Source organism: Gallus gallus, chromosome 8, assembly GCF_016699485.2.
Source record: "Gallus gallus isolate bGalGal1 chromosome 8, bGalGal1.mat.broiler.GRCg7b, whole genome shotgun sequence".
Classification (NCBI taxonomy): Eukaryota; Metazoa; Chordata; class Aves; order Galliformes; family Phasianidae; genus Gallus; species Gallus gallus.
Window position 1 is genome coordinate 5507012 of NC_052539.1, and position 19514 is coordinate 5526525.

Genomic DNA, 19514 nt, shown 5'->3' on the forward strand with positions numbered 1-19514 from the left:
CTACAAGTGCACCCTGCCACAAGGGGAATGATAATGAGATGCCACGACAGGCATTCTGCAGAGCCCCTCGGGCCAGAGGCTGCATGGTCTGAAATGCCATCAGCACAGCAGAGATTCTGATCTGCCCCCAACAAGGGCAAGAGAGAGACTGGCAGTAACCCAGTAACGTGGAGATCACTACACACCAAAGGGGCTTTGCCATTCCGGTACGTGTGCATTGATCTGGGGGTAGGAATGATGAGCTTGGAACAGCTCCTGGTGATGTGCAGGAAGCGTGCCCACAGTCAGTGCTTGGAAATTGGCGTGGGGCCATGGGAACCCACTGGAATTTGTCCTCGCAGGAAGCTCCCATCCGCATTTAGCACTTCCTGCCCTGGCACTGCCGCACAGTGCCATGCTCCCAAGCAGCAGGCTGGGCTCTGCTCACACAGAATCAGGAGCAGGGGCAGAGGGGCTGCACCTTCCCTGGAGATCTCCTTCTCATCCTTGTGGTGAGGACTGGCGCCCCATCTGGCAAACATCTCCACGGTGCTGCGGTGAAGTGGAAGAAGCTACAAACCTCCCATCCGCGAGCAGGATGGGGAGGAATCTCAGCACGTCACTTAGGACATCTCTGTCCCAAACAGGGATCGGATCTACCAAAAACTGGGAGATGGTTTTAAACTAAAAGGGGGGGGGGGGAGAGATGTAGATTAGATGTCAGGGGGAACTTTTACACTCAGAGGGCAGTGATGCCCTGGCACTGCTGCCCAGAGCTGTGGGTGCCCCATCCCTGCAGGTGCCTCATGCCATGGATCGGCCCTGGGCAGCCTGAGCTGGGGGGCAGGCAGCCCGTGGCAGGGATGGGGCTGGGGAGCTTTGGGGTCCTTTCCAACCCAACCATGCTGTGATTCTATGAAAAACTTCTATATGGGAGCTTTCCCAGTGCACTTCTTTTAAATCCTGGATGGTGGAGAGTCCCCGCTTTCCCAAAACCATCTAGTCTGGGACTTCTTTCTCACATTTACTTAGAAAATATCCTTCAATATCTACCCTGAATATCTACCTTGAGTTGTCCCTGTTGCAATGTGAGCTGGCAACGCTCTGTTCCAGTCCTTGTGGGTAGCAGAAATGCTTTCCCTGCTGTTCGTGATGCCCTTTTGTAAGCGGTCCCCTCAGCCATCTCATCCCCAGACCAACACACACAGTTCCCGTGGTCTTTCTGTAAAGCCAACCCTCTGCCTCGAGGTTCCATCCTTCTATCTGGCCGCATCTTTCCCTGCCGTGGGCTGGCTGCCCCCACCAGCTCAATCTGCCCAGGCCCCTATCCAACCTGCCCTCATCCACCTGCAGGGATGGGGCACCCATAGCTCTGGGCAGCACTGCAAGGGCCTAAATCTTCACCAGCAGAAGGGCCGCCCAGCCGGTGTTACACGTTCCTAAGTGCAGCACACGGAGCTCGCCCGTGCGGACTCGCATCCTACATCTGATACGGCTTTGCCAAGCGCCGTTGCGCCCCGGCCTCCCCGGGGACAGCTCCCGTTTGCCCCCTGCCATCACAACCGTCTCGATGGGCAGATTCGAGGCGCCGGCGTGGCAGAAGCAGGGCGAGGAGAGCGGGGTTGCCGCAGAGAGGCCCGGGGAGCACCGGGGGGAGCGCGGCCGGGGGAAAGCAGCCGCCTCGCCTTTGTCCCCGGGGTTGGAGGGGGGGAGGCGCGGGGCTGCGCGGCCGGTTGCCGGAGCATGTGCAGCTGCAGCAGGCACCTGGCAGGGAGCCGCAGCGGCGGGGATGTGAACCAGGCGGGGAGGAAGGCCCTTGACTCATCAGATAAATCCAGCCCCGCCAGGAGAGCGGAGGCGGAGGAGGCGCGGCGTTAGCAGGGGAGGATGGCGGGGGACAGCGAGCAGCGGCTGGAGGAGCAGGGGCAGCCCAGCGGCGGCGAGCCCTTCCTCATCGGGGTCAGCGGCGGCACGGCCAGCGGCAAGGTGCGGGGAGAACGGGGAGCGGGGATCGGGTGCACGCGGAGGCCCCGGGCACGGGCGGCCGCCACCGCCGCGCCACGTGCACCGCCGCCGCCGCTGCTCCGGGGCACCGGGTGGGGACTGCGGGGACGTCGGAACGGAACGTGGGGCTCCGTGCCGTCAGCCGGGCACCACCCTGCCTTTCCCTTAACGCTCCACCGAAGGGCTGCCCGCCCGCTGGCGATGCGGTTATTCTTCACGCTTTACGACCCGACCGGTCGGCTGTTGCCCCCCCCTCCCCCCCGTGCGCGTAGGAAAGAGGTGTGTGTGGAGGAGGGGGGTGCCCCTTTTTTTGCGTTCTTTTTTTAGGGTATTTTTCTTTTTGGAGAGGCACCTTGGGGCACCGCGTGGCGAGCTGCTGACTCACAGCAGAGCCGCACCGAGCCGGGGGCGAGGGGCTGCCGGGCTGCAGTGCTGCGCCCCAGTGCAGAGCTGGGCTTTCCCCGCGGCCTAAAGAAAGAAAGAAAGCCCACCGCGAGCACTCGGTACTTTCCTATTTGTTTCACCTAATGTAGGTCGCTTTCTTTTCCCCCCCATCCTTAATGGATGAAAATTACTGGAGAAAATTACCCCCCCCCCCCCCTCCTCCAACCCCCAGATCCACCATACAGTCTTCCCATGCAGCATTCTACCTGCGTTTCTTTAAAGGAGGGAGCACAAATGGCAGTGGAAACACCTCTGGAATGTTTCTTGCTGAGGAAACGTGGGCTGTGGCACAGAGCCTGTCTGTGGGTTCACTCTGGAGGGGCCTTTCTCCATTTAGGGATGGTGTAACCCAGCTGCTGCCCCCCCCCCTCCCCCCCCCCCAACCAGCCCATAATAACAGCGATTTAAGAGCGTGTTGCCAAGCCTCCTATTGATTCTTGGACCGCAGCTCCTACTGCGAGGAGGAAAAGTCCAGATATAACAGGGAAGGGATGGTGAGGGAGGATGCAATCCCTTCCACTGGGAGCAGGGCTGGATTGTTCCTGCGGCATGGCTCCGGTGACTCAAAGGCTGGGAGGTTTGTGTGCTCCCTGATGCCTGGGTCTGCCTCTCTGTAGCTGTCCCAGTAACATTGTGTCTGGCACTGCTCCACTGTTATGTCTCTGAACACGGTGTCTCTGGGCCCGCAAGGTAACAGCAGTGATTGCGGTACAGTTCGCCACGGTTGTTCCCAACTTCAAAGTGGAAATGCTTCAGCAGCAACAGAAAAAAAAATAGGGAAATGGTTCTTTCTAGCAAGGGAGATGTACTAGCTGGCTTTTCCTGTCTCTCAGCTTTGATTTCCCCCCTCCCGTGACTGTGGGCTGCTAAAAAGCTCCTTGCAGCACTGCCTGCTGAAGGGAATCCAGCAGATCTGTATAAAGTTTATGGGAAAAGGCTGAAAGTAGCATGCGGGGGGGGGGGGGGGGGGGGGGAAGACACCAAAAAGGCAAGCTTGCTCAGGGAGAAGCAATAAAAAGAAAGGAGCAGGGGCTTGTGTGTGTAGACCCTCACATTCTTGCTGGGGTGCCACAGGGGTCTGTCTGCAGGTGATGCTGCGGGAAGGCAGCTCCCACCCACCACTGTGCCCATGTGCTGGCTGCAGGTGGGAGCAAAACACACCCGCAGGGAAAGCAAAGCAGGCACCTTTCCCACTGGGAAGGTGGCAAGGAGGCAAATCTGCCCGCCTTCGCACCAATTGAGGGTTGTTGTCCTAACACACCCCTTTGGCAGTGCACCAGCCCCAAGATAACGGAGGGTGTTTGCCACCCAGAGGCCCCCCCAGCTCCTCCCACTGATGTTTTTGTTGAGTCTAAGATGGGGGGAAAAAGGCTCCGTGGTCCGCCCGCATCCCCTCTGTCTGTGAGCTGGGGTGGCCTCTGGTTGGCGTTTCTGAAAGCCAGGTTGGTGAGAAGTGGGATTCAAAGGCTGTCTGCTGTTCCCTAGTGAGCAAGGGAGCAAGTCTGGAACCTCGGGTAGGAGGTGGAAACCTAAGCACCCTCCTGTCTTTGGCCTTTGGGAGAAATCAGGACTGTGCTGGGGGGACACATGGGGTGTAGCGGAGGTGCTGGCATGCTGCAGTGGCTGGGTAGGCAGTGCCAGCACTGTGCTGGCTCCTCACAAAAGCCTGAGGGGAGACAGAGCTTCCTTCTCTCACTGTTCCCCTAAATCCAAACCGTGTCCAGCCCAGACAAAGCTTGCTGCCATCTGATGTGGAGGAGATGACACGGCATTGAGACCCCCTCCTGTGCCAAAACCAGGCACAACCGCCTCGTTCCCTCAGAGGGATTCCCAGAGCTGGTTGTTGTAGCATTTTCTTTCATGCTCAATATGCCTTCAAAGTGCTCTGCTGAAGCTTTGTTCTCTTCTTTTACCCGTGGTCTTTGTGCTAACAGCTTCTTCCCTCCCTCCCATGAGACACTCCTGGCTACCAAGTGCCGCAGCATGCAAGGCAGGCAGCCAGGCTGGGGGAAGAGTCGGGCAGAGGGACTGCTGGGATGGGCTGGGAAGTGCCAGGATGAATCCGGGGGGGGGGGGGGGGGGGGGTCTCTGGGTGACTCTGCTTCAGCCGAGCTGCTGGGACCCCTCAGCAATGGTGCTGGGGTGGCTGCAGGGGTGAGGAGCGCTCCTCAAAGCCATGCGGAGGCATTAATTGCTGCTCCCCACGTGATGCAAAATGAGGTGCTGAGCGCTACCTTCCAGCAGGAGGCTGGAAGAAAAGGCAGATTTACAGTGGGCCGAGAGCTTTCGTTGGCTGCCTGGCCCTCATGCTGGTGAGGGCTGAGTCTGGGTGCCAGCGGGGCCCAGTGGCTATACTTTCAGGATCTTAATTAACACATAAAGTCAGAAATGTCTGAACACGCAGTCCTAAGCGTTTCCAGACTACAGAGCACCAGAACTGCAGTGTGCTCAGCCGGGTAATCCTTGAGGCACTTCTGTTGTGAACACCAAGAATGCTGTATGGGGCCGAGCTGGCTGCCTAGGAGAGCTGGCCAGCTTGGAGCCAACCATGGGGCTGAGGAAGGAGCTGGGCAGATGGGACAACACCCCCTAGGGTGGTCCCTAGGGGGACCTCACACCTCTTCATGGGGCAGTTCCCTATGATGGATCTCACACCCCTACGCTTACAAGGGCTGAGGTCCCTCACAGCAACCTGTGGGTTTAGCCACTGGACCACCACCTGGATGAGGCCAGAGGAGATCCAGCAGTGACCCAGAGGCTTTCACTCACCTCTGGATGAGGGCTTGCAAGGACTGCAGCAGCGCCGTGTTGGTTCAACGCTATTTCCTGGTGACGTTTTGTGGCTGGCAGGAGCCCTGGATCACAGGGTCTGACTTCATTAACACTGGTGTCAGAGCGGGCTGGAGACTCATCAGAACTTCTGGTAGAACATTTGCCTGTGCCAGCTGCTGAGCATACCAATGCACGGGGTGCTCGGTAGGTCAGCCCTTCCCTGTGCTGACGGGGTATATGTGAGCTCATCAAGGAACCTATCTGATGTCATCCCTGGGGCTCCAGGAAAGCACATCATCTGTGTTCAGATGCTGTTTGTGCTGGAGCTCAGGGCTGCTAGTTCCTTGTGGATTGCAGGACTCTGGCTGTCCCAGTCCCAGACCGGTCAGCCTGTGTGGCTCACAAAGTGAAAGGCAGGATGGTGAAACCTGCCTGAGAAAGCTCTGGGTGGAGGCCTGGGCTTTTGGTATGAGAATAGCAAGTTTCCATTCCCAGTTCTGCCATACAGATGCGTTCTGTTAGAGCTGGAGAGGACCACGTGGGTCGTGAACCAGCTCTCTGCAGTCACGGGCAGACATTTAATAGATGCTCTGGGAGCCTTCTTGATTTGGCATCTGTTCCGTGTGTCACCGTGGTCCACTGAGCACTTCCTAATGGTCTATAATTACTGTAACCTTAACAAGGAAAGACCCAAGTCAACAATTAGTGCGCTGGAGAGAAGGGCAGCATCAATCAGGGCTGCTGATTGCAGGGACTCGGTTGAGTAGAAGTCTTGGGTGAGTCTGGCAAGGAAGCCATGCCCTGTGCTGCAGGGGACATCATCCCTTGATATGACCTTAGGGAAAATACTCCCAGATCCCCTAACTAGAAGCTGTCTAAACCACAATTGTGTGGTGGGGACACCCCATCCAGGCTCCTGCAGATGCAAAGGATGGTCTGGTCCCTTAGGGCAAGCAGCTCAGCCCCTAGCCCTTACCAATGGCAATACCTGCGCTGCCCCATCTACTGCACCATGCCAGGGTTGGAGGCATCACTGGGCCCTGCCCGTCAGCTTTTCCCTAACGCCCAGCTGAAGTCATAAAATGGAGCTACCCAAGAGAGATTGAGGGATAATCTGCATAATAATGTCGGGGAATTAGTCAACTCTTGACGAGTATTTGAGCAGCTGGCTATAGGCCACGAGTGGATATGAATTAAATATATAATATAATGGATATATTTGAAACAAATGTCAGGTGTGGGGCTCCAAGCACTGTTCTGCTGGGTTCCTTCTCTTGTGCACCTCCTCTCTCCTTTCAGGAATAGTGGCGTTCTTCCCCTCGTGCCCTCTGTCTCCCCAAAGCTGGGGGAGGGCTGAGCTGGGCCAAGGAGACCTTCATGCTGTGCCTCTCATGGTCGGAGTATCTACTAGAGCCAGAGCTTGGGATGGGGCCCAAATCCCAGGGTTTCTGTGTTGGGATTCATCCACAGCATTGTGCTATATCTCTCAGGTCTGTCTTCCCTCTGCCTTTGAGCTCTCGGGGAAGAAATGATTGTCTTCTTTACCTTGAGGAGAGGTGTTTCAGGTTGGATATTAGGAAAAAAATTCTTCTTTGAAAGGGTGGTAATGCATTGGGTTGGGCTGCCCAGGGAGGTGGTGAAGTCAGCATCCCTGGAGGTGTTACAGAACCATGGAGATGTGGCACTGAGGGATGTGGTCAGTGATGGGGATGGGTTGGGGTTGGACTTGGTGATGTCAGAGGTCTTTTCTCATCTGAATGATTCTATGATTTTAAGCGGTTGCAGGTGGGAAACAGGGAGTTAAGACCAGATGAGGAAGAAATTGGGGCCCAGGTGGTCCCTCTGAGCAGGTGCTGGGTGTTACTGTGTGTCCCCTGGGTCACAGTCCCACCGCTGTGTCCCACTGTGATCCATCAGTCATACTTTAGTCTTGGCCAAGATGTCCCCTTGGATGCTCTCAGGCCTCCCTAGAGCCTAACTGATATCATTTCCAGTTATGAGTGAATTTTTCACACTTCTGATTAACATCAGTCACACGTATGCATGCAGTGCTGGTTTGGGGGAAGGGGGTTTGAGCGGGGGACTCTGTGTCACTTATTTAAAGGACACCTCCTGAGGCTGGGACTTTCTGTTCCCATTTGTAGGGGAATTTTTAACCTCTGCATTTCTGGTTTTGATTCCTCCTTAGCATGTGGTGCTTATTGAGCAAGAGGAATTGTCTTCAGCTGTAGGAGCATTCAGGGTGACATCAGAGTGCCTGCCTGCACCGAGAACTGGAGTGGCTGCTCTTCTTACCAGCCCCAAAGAGCCACCCCAGAGTGCTGGGCAATAAATAAAACCCAGGTGCACTCCAGCCCTCCTCCTGGTCCCCAGAGAAGGGCATACATGTGAGCCAGGCCTTATGTTTCTGTCCCCAGCAGCCAAGGTTAACTTTCTCCTTGGGTTTTTCTCACCACCTTGTGTCTTGGGTTGGGCATTCAGAGCTGATGGGGACTCTTTTCACCTCTTTCCAGGATCAGCAGACCAGTGCTGCAGATTAGTGTGCACGAGGACTGGGAGGAACTGTCTGATATCCTGAAATGATTTTATTTTTCCCGTGTGCTGAGGTGCAAGGTGTGTTGGTTTTGCTGATCCGAAGGAGCTCTGCTCCCATCTCCAGGCTGGAGAAAGCAGTTTCTTGCTTGGATCCATACAGCTCTGCAGGCTGGGGATCTATCTGGGTAGCTGCGCTGATTAAAAATTGCAAAGGCCATGGGAAATCTGGTGTCCTTGGCACCTGTGGCCAAGGCTGAGCCTGTGTGAAGGCAGGGAGAGGCAGCGGTGTCTGGGGGAGAGCACAGGGAGGAAAGGCTGGGGAAAGGCACCATGCCCGCCCTGTTTTTGTGAAACCCATAGGATACAGCTGGATAAGCAATAGGGCTGCAGAAGGATGCCGGGAGTGGGAAAACAGAGGAGAAGGAGAAGGGGCTCAGGCTGTGTCACGTGCTGAAGGGTGAACGGCTGGCAGCAGCAATGCCGCGGCTCTTTGTTCTGGGTGCGGGGCAGAATGCCCACGTGGCGCCAGCTCTGGCAGCCAGGAGGAGGAGGTGAGCTGCTTGGGGAGCCCCGACCCTGACCTGTTACCCAAACGTGTGCCCAATGCCGTGGTTCTGCAGTTGGGCAGCCCGGGCCGGCTTGCTGGCTGTGCTTGGAGGCTCTGCAGCCCGGCTGGGGCTGACTCACGGAGCAGCGCTCGCAGCCAAGTCAGGTCAGCCTGGCCCAGTGGGGAAGAGATGCTCTCTGGGGACCACAATGCCGTCAAATCTTCCAGCTTTGCAGGCAAACAGCCTTGCCCTCTGTCTGCCGGGGTGACCTCCTCTGCCAGGCATGCTTTCTCCTCCTCCTTTCTTCTCACTTCTATCTTCAATACTGCCTCTGGAGACTGCCAGCCAGGTATAGAGCAGGCGGCCAAGCCAGCAGGGAGATGGGAACGTGGAAAGAGCCACAGGCAGGCTGGGGCAGGCGAACCTCTCATTGCCAAGCAGAGAGCTCTGCGGAGAGTATTTCTGGTGACTGAGGGCAGGAGCATCTCGGCTGAGCTTTTGCAGCGAGCGTGACTCAAGCAGGAGGTAAAGCAGCTCAGTTTGGTGCCAGGAATGTGCCTTTCCCTGGTCCCAGGCTAGAGGTTGCTGGGAAGATGGACAGGGCTCCTACAGTGGCCGGGTGCTTCCCTGCCAGCCTGACCTGCCTCTCACTGGCTGGGGCAGGCAGCAGCCAAGGACTGCTGTGACCTAGGGAGAAGGGACCGAAGCAGGCTTTGGGATTTGCTCTGATTCATGTTGTGATGGTGGGGGTCTGGTCATCCCAGTGCAAAGTGCCAGTCCCTGTGCCAGAATGGTTGTGGGGATCTTGTGCCAGCAGCCACAGCCACGTGGCTCTTCAGTTGCTGGCTCTGCAGTGCCCTTAGTTTGCTGTGCCAGGAGGCACCAGGATATGCTTGCAAATGCTCCTCCCAGATATGGCAGAGCTCTGATAAAGTCCCAGGGCTCCTCCTGGGACAGGAGGAGGTGTCCCCTTCTGGGACACCTCCATGGTGTCTTTTCATCTTGGGCTTTATGTAGGGTGTGAAGACAACCTGACTTTCCCCTTCTGTGGTCTTCCTCCCTATCCATGCAGTGGTGGCGTTTATAGGCTGGAACAGGGCTTGGGGGGATGCTGCTTGGTGCTGCTTTCAAACTAAAAGGCCACATGGTGGTGCCCCCGAAGCACCTTTTCCTATGTGAGTTTGGACTATGGGGTCAGGACCACAGATTCTCAACTGCAGGTTCAGCAAGCTGTGTCCCATGAATGGCCATTTCTTGACATCCTACGTGGCACAGACACCACTGCCACCACTGCCACTGACTTGTTCCTTTTGCTGTTCCTTTCCTAGTCTTCGGTCTGCTCCAAGATAGTCCAGCTGCTGGGCCAGAATGAAGTGGACTATCGCCAGAAGCAGGTGGTGATCGTCAGCCAAGACAGCTTCTACCGAGTCCTCACCTCAGAGCAGAAATCCAAAGCGCTCAAAGGCCAGTTCAATTTTGACCATCCAGGTGAATGGAGAACTGCACTGGGGTGGGATGAGGGCTGGATTGCATCCTGCCAGCAATGAACTTTGCATGGACATCAGGAGGACTCTGTCTCTGCCTGGGGTGGGAGTGAGTGGCTTAGCTTGTCCCTTGTTGGGCTGGGAGCTTTGTGGCTCCATTGGGGCCACTTGCGTGTCCTGAAAGACAACCTCTGTCTCTCCAGGAAAGCAACTGCCTCTGGGAGTGCTTGGGATGAGAAAGGAAAGGTGGTGAATTCTCAAACTCCTTAAGATGAATTCTCATACTCTTCTCCCTGCAAAAACATCCCCCGTTTGAAACCCCACCCCTTGGGCCAGGACGAGGGAGATCTGCCTGGCACAGCCCTTGGATCCAGCAGCTCTGTGCTTTCCTTCGAGGAAGGAACCATCTTGCACAGCTGCCCTTCAAACCCCTACATCACAGTGGCCGTGCCCTGTTGCTACAACAGGGGCTCTATGAACCATCCCAGAGCTCGGTAGGGAAATTCCAGAGCCGCTGTCTCCTCATCCCCACAAGGACAATGGCTGCAGGCAGAGAGCACGGAGCAAACAGAGCCCTGTCTGTGCAGCAGCTATGGGTTGGAACACTGCTCCAGTCTCTGCGAGGGTTGGAGCCCTGGAGGAGATGCCTTCCCAAGCTCTCAGTGCTGCCGCACAAGGCTGGCATTGATTTCTGCAGACCAGATTCCAGGCTGGTGCAAAGCTCCGGGCTTTGCAGCACCCATGGGGATGAGCAGGGCTTTCCTCTGGAGCCTGTGCGTCTGTCTGTCTGTCCATGGGGCGCGGGTGGCTCTGGTTAGGCTAAGCACAGCATCGCATGTGAAGCTGCCTCGGGTAACGTCTTCTCTTCTCCTCAGATGCCTTTGACAACGAGCTGATCGTGAAAACGCTCAAAGAGATCACAGAAGGGAAGACGGTCCAGATCCCCGTCTATGACTTTGTCTCCCACTCCAGGTCTAACAGCCACTTCTGCCTTGCCAAGCCTCTGCTGACGGCAGCATGCAGCCCTGCCACCCCAGCCTCCTGCCCCTCTTGCTTGTGCCTGCTCTTAGGTGCCCATATATTGACCCAGAACTTCAATGCTAACATCTCCACGCTCTGTGTTAGAGGATACAGGGCTTGTACAGGCGCAGTCTAGGATCCTGGAAAGCTGCACGACCACACAAATACAACCAGAAACACACAGGCATAAGTGGAGGAGGGCTATGCCCCCTCATCCACTCTTCCTCTCCTCATAAAGTCCGTGTTTGCAGCTTTAATAAGTATTCCAGGCTCAAACAGTCCAGCACTGTCAGGAAAAGAGTTCTTGAAGCTCTTGCTCCTGTAACTCCTCCCTTGCATGTGTTCAGCTTGCATGCCTGCACTGATCGGGGATGTTGTCCCTGCTCCTTTTCCTACAAAAGCACCATGACTTCAGAGGAGGGCTGCTTGCTCCCTGGGGAACAGCACCGTCCCTACAGGTTCCCCATGCTCAGACTTTTTGGGTTGTATCGCTTGGCATCTAACACTTGCAAGCAGCATCTGGCCAAGGCAAGGGGGTGAGGTGCTAGTATGCACCCTGCTCTGCTGTCTGTCCTTCTAGGAAGAGTATGTACACCTTGGGTTCCCTTCACCACAGCGGGGTAGGTCTCCCATCAGTCCAGCCCCCTGGTGCAGCAGTGATGTCCCATGGCTGTAGCCGTGCCCAGGAGCACCACTGTTTTCCCCACCTTGCTTGGCTTGTTTCCTCCCTACTGGCATATTTTGACTCTCCTCCTTCCCTCTGCTAGGAAAGAGGAAACGGTGACTGTCTACCCTGCTGATGTGGTGCTCTTTGAGGGCATCCTGGCCTTCTACAGCCAGGAGGTGCGGGATCTCTTCCGCATGAAGCTCTTTGTGGATACAGATGCAGACACCCGGCTGTCCCGCAGAGGTGAGTCCCAAACATGCCTCGTGCAGCAGGAAACGTCACCTGAATGATGAGCAAATAGCTGCAGAGGCAGTTAACCAGGAGCAGAGCAGTACTGGAGTCAGCACAAAGCTTTGCTGCTGCTAGCAAAGAGCCAGGGCAGCACATTGCACTGGGCAGCTCCCAGCCATGGGGAGCACTCTTGTTTTGTGCTTAGGATTCAGTGGGGCTTTTGCTGCCTTGTTTGGGATCTTCCCTTTGATGCATGCAGCCCCTATGTGGCCCTGTGCTATGTGGGAAGGGTGCAGCAGGCAAAGCAGAGCAGCTCAACAGCTCAATGAAAAGTCAGCACCTGACGGTTATGCTCAGGTCTGAGGTTTGTGACTGCACGTGTGCATGGGATCATCCCACTCTGATACAGAACTGGTCTTGCCTGCTGAAAGCCCTGCATCCCTCTTGCTGCCAGATATGCAACCTCCTCCACTGTTGAGATGTCATCAGTGCTGATTAAAAGCTGCTTCTTACGCAGCCTTCTTGACCCTGCCCACTGTTTTTGCATGACTCATTCAGGGAGGTGACAGCACAGTCATCTCAGGGAGACGTATTAGCAGGTCACAGATACGCATCTGTAAGATCCTGCAATGTGATCCTGATCCTGTAAGTAGACTGTGCTGTGCAGGCACTCAATAGCCAGGGGATAGCCTGTTTGTTTAGTGGTGCTCCGTATCAGCTGTGTGTGTGAAGGCAAGGCGTTGTCTTGTGCATTTGCAGTGCCCCATCACCACGTGGACATCCCAGTTGCACATGTAGAGTGCGTACTTTGGTCGCTTTGGTTTGGCACGTAACCATGAGCTCAGGGCTTGAGAACTACTTGAGTTCATTGACCAGGAACCCAGACAGTCCAGCTGCCAACCGTGATACAGAGCTTGAGCTGCATCTGCTGGATGAGGTCCTAAGCCTCATGGGGCATGGCCATTCTTGGGGTTTGCTCCCACCCACCATCAATCACTAAAGCCTTGCATAGGGGCAGCTGGACTGCTGCTGGCTGGTTAAGGTGGTGGCCTCTCTTTGTTTGGGCAGCTCATCCATCTCCTGATAGAGAACTGTTCATCGTCAGTTGATATCTCAAGTTGGATGGTAGGAGAAACTCCTCAGAAAGAGTGGTTGGGCACTGGCACAGCTGCCCAGGGATGTGGTGGGATCACCATCCCTGGAGGTGTTACAGAGCCATGCAGATGTGGCACTGAGGAACATGGTTTAGTGGGCCATACTGGAGGTAGGTGGACTAGATGGTCTTTTCCAACCTTAATGAGCCTATGATTTTATTATAGGAATACTGCAGCAGCGAGTCTGTTGCATGTCTCCCTGGCATTGCTGGGAATGGAAAGTCAATGTGTGAGATACTGAAGGTACAATCATGTCTCTGGAATGTTGCTGGAGGCAGCTTGTAGCAAGAGAGAGTCAGGATCTTGCATTGCGACATGGCCATGAGTTGTCTCACTCTCACAGGAGTTCTGAGGAGTTGCAGCAATGGGCTTTTGAGCTGGGTAGCAGCAGGAGATGGAGTTCCCAGAAACACAGCTGACAGCTCAATTAATTGGTAGTGCTGGGTTTCAGTACGTGTGGTTCATGCTGCCACTGGCTGCTGGCACTGGACGGGCACCAGTGTGTCCTTGGGACATTGGCCTGCTCTGCAAGTGACACCTCCTATTGCTGGAACCCATTGTTTTAGGGCCAAGTATGAGTCAGAGGGTGCTCGATTTGTGTCTGGGGGGGCATCACCCTGCAGTGGTGTGCCTTTGAGTGGGCAGGAGAGCTCTGTCCTGCCAGGAGCAGCCCTGCAGTCCGGGTATCTTTGCACTTTGCAGGCTTCCCCCATTGTCCCAGCCATGTGTGCAGCCTCCCTGCCCCACATCAGCCAGCAAACAGGGCGTGGGACCTGGGAAACAAAAGTCTCTCTGTCTATCTGCCTTCTTTTTTCTAATGTCCCTTGCCTCTTTTTCTGTACTGTTTGTGTTGGGGCTTGCTCCCTCTCTCTGCAGAGGGCACAGGGCTGGCTGGAGCAGCCTGGGCAGGGCTGAGCTCTTCCTGGAGCTGGCACACATTGCCAGGCCTTCACCTCCCCATGCAAGGCTGCCAAAAGGCAGCTGGCTGTGGGCAAACTGCTGGGATGGTGCCAAGGCAGCATCCGGGCAGCAGAGACGTCCTGGCCCCACCAGCATGCGGGCACTGGGTCGGGCAAGGCAAGGCGTAGAGGCTCAGCTCCACTTGGCACATGGACGGGGCTGGCTCTGAACTCAGCACCAGGTGCTGCATTCTGGGGAGCAGCCAGGCAGCCCCCAGGGGAGAGCCAAGGCCCGGCTGCTCAGCCCCACAGCTGCTCTGGCCCTCGCTGGTGGATGGAATTCCTGCTGCACAGGGACACGTGCCCATGCTGGAGTGACGTCAGGCCAGAGCTGGCAGCAGCCTATGGGGACTGCTTGGACGTGTGGGAAATAACTTCCAGGAATGCAGGGCTGGTCAGGGCTGTCCCGAGGGGAAGGGGAGGGTACAATGCATGGCTTGGCTGCTGACTGTGCTTTACACCTTTCTTTCTAGTGCTACGAGACATCAGTGAGCGAGGCAGGGACCTTGAGCAGATCTTGTCACAGTACATCACTTTTGTGAAGCCCGCCTTCGAGGAGTTCTGTTTGCCAGTAAGTATGGGGAATGATACTCACAAATGCCAAAAGTGCCTCTTTCCCTGACCAGCTCATCAGACAGGAGCATTTTGTGTCCCAGAGCTCCTTCCCTCAAGGCACTGGTAAAAATGAGGGTGCTGGTGCTGGCTGGGTCGGGGCGAGATGAGGACTGTTTGTGCAGCCACTGCCTTCCCGGTGAGATCACCCTCCCTATGGGGAGGCAGACACAGCAAGAGAAACCCCTCCCTGCACAGGGTCAGCCAAACCAACACCAGGCAGCTCAGCAGATGCCAGTTGAGGAGGGATGATTCTTGGCTGCATCTGGACAGGGGATAGGAGATCCCTGTCCCCAGGCACTGACCACTGTGCCTGCCCTTTTTACCTTGCATGTGCTTGGGAGAGCAGGGGAGCATCTTCCTGTGCTCTGTTCTGCAAGATGTGGCCTTGAAGGTTGTTGCATTTCAGCTTGTGAGAGGCCAAGGTGTAGTGCAGGCAAACCTTGCTGTTGCCCAGGGTTTCAGGGTCTGCCTGAGACAAAGAAGTGACTTTGGGAGCCAGGCTCTCCAGCAGATGGGGAGTTTGCATGCAGGAGATCCTGCAGTCCTACAGAACTTGCAGGTGAAAACAGCATGTTTGCAGGACTAGCCATTGCACATCCCCTGTGGCACTGCTTCACGGAGAGAAGCCTGTGGCTTGGTTCTTGAGGCTTTACAAGCAAGTGTGATAGTTATACAAGGCATTTCTCCTTATTCTGGAGGAGCAGAGCCGGCAGAAACCTGCATCGTGGGGGCTGAGAGCTGGCAGCATGGCCAGGAGTTCATGCTATGCCTCCCACCTCGCTCAGCCCTTGCCCACAGAAACATCACATTGCCTGTCCATATGGTCAGCTCAGTCCTTTCCATGGGAGGCACTGATTTCTTCTGTGCTGAAAGATCTGCTCCTGGTGTACCTCAGAAGGGGCCTGGGCTGCTGGGCAGCACCCTTGCAGACGTGGGTCAGGGGACCCACAAGGTGTAGTGTTGGTGTCAGTTCTAGAAAGGCTTTTCTTGGGTGGCAGGTCCTGCTTGCTGCCTCCCTGCAAATCTCCAGTGAGATAAATCCATCTGTTTGCAAAGCAGCAGACGCTGCATCGAGACTGTTCTGTTGAGGAGCGTAGGAGGGCGAAATGTGAAACAAGGAGAGTAGAAAACAACTGCTTTGTGCCCACCCACCAGCCCTGCACTGCTCGGCTTCCACCTCCAACCCAGTGGTGTGCTCAGCCACAAAGCGACTGCATGTGGATGTGCAGCAGGCTGGGCACCCACTGCAGCTGCCCTAACAGTTCCAGGTGAGGTGGCCCAGCATTGAAACAGCCCAGTGTGTCGTGGAGATGTTGCACAGGGTTGAAAGTGCTGTGAGGTTTTGTTACTGACGTTTTGTTTGGTCTCAGGAAAATAAAGCCAAGGTGCAAAGCGTGGCCCTCAAAACACAATGCAGAAGGCAAACAAGGTCTTCCAAAACATATGATCAGCAACTACCTGCCTCCCAGAGGGTTTGGGCCATGTAACTCCCAGGGGCTTCGGGCTTGGCAGCAGGAGGGGCAGGAAGCAGGGGCAATGCCCCAGCCTGGCAGCTCTCTGCTTTCCCAGTAACACAGTGTTCTCTTTCTTCCTAGACCAAGAAGTATGCTGACGTGATCATTCCCAGAGGAGCAGATAATGAAGGTGAGCAGACCCAGACCCTGCTGTTCTGCCCTGGCAGCTTGCGCTAGGGAAGAGGTAGCAGGGGCTGCTGTAGAGGTACACTGAGATGAGCTTTTCCCCTTTGCTCCTCATGGCACGTTAATGCCTGGGAGTTTGTGTTGCTCTAAGCAAGCCTGTGTGCATGGTGCCTTTAGACAAACAATTCCCAGCTCACACCATACAAAGGGAAAGGTGCTTCTGTGAGGCCAGGTGTGCAGCTGGACAGTCATGTCTTCACCTGATAGGGGTCTATCTGAGCATGCTGGCAGAGCACCAGGCCCCGCATGGGAAGAGGGGATGAAGTGACAGCAGGCAGCTTCTCCCTGCAGGCTTGCAGCTCCCAGCACAAGGGATGGGAGGGCAATGGGAGCGGGGGTCGTCGTCACTGACTTGGCTCTAGCTTACCCCGATCCTAACGCAATCTCTCCCCGATGTTTTCCCCTCCCTTTCTGCTCACAGTGGCCATCAACCTGATCGTGCAGCACATCCAGGACATTCTTAACGGAGGACTCAGCAAACGCCAGAGCAATGGCTACCTGAACGGCTACACTCCCCCCCGCCAGCGGCAGCCCTCAGAGTCCAGCAGCCGGCCTCACTGACCCCGGGCGGCAGGCGTGAGGCTGTGGGCGGAGGGCACCTGGGCCCTGCCACTGCCCCCCTGTACATACTGTCCGTTCATTCCCCCCTTATCTATTTAAGAAACCAGACGGAGACGAATGCCTTTAATTTTGTATGTTGGAAATGCCGAATGAGAAGCAGCCAGCTGCTCAGGAGCCTGGACCGCCCACAGCTCCTGGTCTTGCTCAGTAACTCCTCCAGCACGGAACCGGCTATAAATCTCTATAAATATAGAATTGCTCTATTTTTGTGTAAATGCAGAATAACGTAAAATTACTTGCCATAAGGTATTTGCCAGGCTCGGTGTTGCTGGGAGGGAGCCTGGGAATAGGGGCCTGGAGTTGGCATCCTCACCTGATAGACAAGAGGAAGAGCATCCAACAGTTGTTTTAGTATCCCTGTGGTCTCCACCTAAGGGAAGGGGCAGGCTATAGTAGAGGTTGTAACTTCAGTGCAACGAGGCTGGGGTTGCCTCCTCCTGCTTGTTGCTGCTCAGGTTCAAGCAGCCCGATTTCGGCTGGCAGGCACTGCACAATGCCGCTGACAGATGGCAGAGTGGTGTGTAATAACTCCCCTGACAGTCTTCCATGTCTCTGGATCTCAGTCCCTCAACAGTGGCCCTTTTTGTTGTCTGGCACACCTTCTCACCATGGCTGTGGTGTCTGTTGTCACACCCTCCATCAAGGACCTGGCAGGAGATGCTGGATATCTGGTCATAAACGTGTCAGCTTGTGTCATTAGCAGTTTTGCTGCCTGGCTTGGATAGGTATAGGATGTGTGTCCCCTCAGCCCCTTTGGAGCTCGATGGCCATGTGTGTGGTGGGACTCCTAACCAAGCCCCAGGCTCATCCCTACACCTGGAAGTCAGACTGCAGAAGGTCAGATGTGCATCTGTCATTCCCCACTTGGAATGGTTTTGCTGCTGAGTAGGGATAGTTGGGTCTATAACTGTAGTTAATGGAGAACCAGCCATAAAAGAAAGTGGCAGTGGATGGCAGCTGTTAAGCAGCCTGAGGGAGTGCCAGCAGTGTGTAGCAATATCCGGGCTCTCTAATATCTGCCTCCATGCATCACGTCCACGGGTCCCAGCTGGATGCCCAGATGTCCCTGTAGCTTGTGTCTCCTTCTCTGTGTGCTGGTGGAGGACGTGGTGTCCCCACTGCATGTCATCCCTGGGGATGCCCAGGAAGTACACTCATTTGCTGAGGGTGAGAATCAGTTTCCTTTAAGTTAGTAGTGTTGCAATAGGGGGCTGTACCGTCCAGCTGGGGATGCCTAGAGAGCAAGGTGGAGCAGAAGAGCTGAGGGAGAGGCTTGGTGGGAGCCAGGGAAGGGAATGTGATGGGATGCTAGCCAGGAAAGATCCTTTGGCCCTTAGCTTCTGGGACTGACTTGTCCCAGCAAATAAAAGATCTCATGATCATCGCACAAAGCCTGGAGCTGGGACCTGTAGCCTTGTTCCCTCTCATGATTTTCACTCCTTCCAGAGCATTGTTTTTGCTCTGCATGGTTAAAAGCTCGAGGCTTTAGAAACAAGATGCTCCATCACTCTCTAGTGTGAGCTAAGATGGTCTTTGATTTTAACCAAGAGAACAACAAAAAAAAGTGCCTATCCCAATGAGCACTGCTGGAGCAGTCTTATTCCCTCTTGGTTTGTAATGAGGGACTGTGACAACAGCCCTTCATCCCTATCACTGTCTGCAGACACTTCCCAAGGCATGACAGCTCTGCTATAACCAAGGGCTGACCTTGGCTGAATTCCTCCAGCTACAGCATGTCAGCCATAGGTGAGAGGGACTGAAGCCCTGCATATCTGGAGAGGCTTCTCAGGACTTAAGTGGCCAATATAGCTGTTAAGGTTAAATACTGATCTCCCCTTCCCTGTGAATAAAGACAACAAGTGTACACTGGTGCTTCTCATCTCCGGTATGTGGTGCTGTGTGCTGCTGGCTGTAGTCCTAGTTTTGAAGCAGGTTTGGGCATCATCTTAGCTCTGCAAGGCAAAGCCAGATGTGAAGCAGTGCTACTGGTGCACAGACTGCTTTGGTAGGGGCTTGATGAGCAGGGAAGTGGAGTGAAAACCTCCTGAAAGGCCAGGGTGGTGATCAGTGGTATGGAATCCAGTTGAACATCAGTAACTAGCAGTGTACCCCACGGAGTCAAACTGGTTCCAGTCCTGTTCAACATCTTCATTACACACCTGGATGATGGAGCAGAGTATATCCTCAGCAAGTCAGTGGATAACAGAAAACTGGGAGGAGTGGCTGATATGTGAGAGGGTTGTGCTGCCATCCAGAGGAACCTTGATAGACTGGAAAAGGGTGCTGACAGAAACCTCGTGAAGTTCAGCAAGGAGAACTGCAAAGCCCTGCACGTGGCAGGAACAACCTGGAGGTCACCCAGCCTGGCAAATAAGGCCTTTGGGGTTTTGGTGGACCCTAAGTTGGCCATGAGTCAACAGTGTACTCTTGCCACACAAAAGACTGATGGTTTCCTGGGCTGCATCAGACACATGTTGACAACAGATCAAGGGAGGTGATCCTTCCCAGCAGTGGTGAAACCATGACTGGAGTGCTGTGTCTACTTGTGGGTTCACCAGTACATGAGAGACATGGAGCTACTGGTGAGAGTCCAGCAAAGGGCCTGTGGATAGGAAATGGGACATATGCAGATCTGCATTTACTGGGGGCTGGATCTGATGCTGATGGACTCCTGTGGCAGGTGTCTATGTGAGATACTGATGCTCAGTGGACATCCTGCAGGTCCTGTATCTTGGGACTCTTTTTAGCATTATACACCACAGCACTTCAGCACTCTTCCAC

General features: G+C 55.2%; 1 protein-coding gene and 1 long non-coding RNA gene across 2 annotated transcripts; one reads left to right on the forward strand and one right to left on the reverse strand.

Annotated features, from left to right (window-relative positions):
• Positions 1–1832: 1832 nt before the first annotated feature.
• On the forward strand, positions 1833–18612 carry UCK2 (uridine-cytidine kinase 2). Its single transcript, NM_001160071.4, has 7 exons — positions 1833–1965; positions 9611–9770; positions 10642–10738; positions 11554–11696; positions 14271–14368; positions 16008–16056; positions 16534–18612. Exons 1-7 carry the CDS (start codon positions 1867–1869, stop codon positions 16671–16673), a joined length of 786 nt encoding a protein of 261 aa, NP_001153543.2. The 5' UTR covers positions 1833–1866; the 3' UTR covers positions 16674–18612.
• Positions 2837–7133, reverse strand: LOC121111408. The gene is made up of 2 exons (XR_005861940.2): positions 5197–7133; positions 2837–3177 (listed from the first exon to the last, which is right to left on the reverse strand). It is a non-coding gene; the product is annotated as an uncharacterized LOC121111408 (long non-coding RNA).
• Positions 18613–19514: the final 902 nt, after the last annotated feature.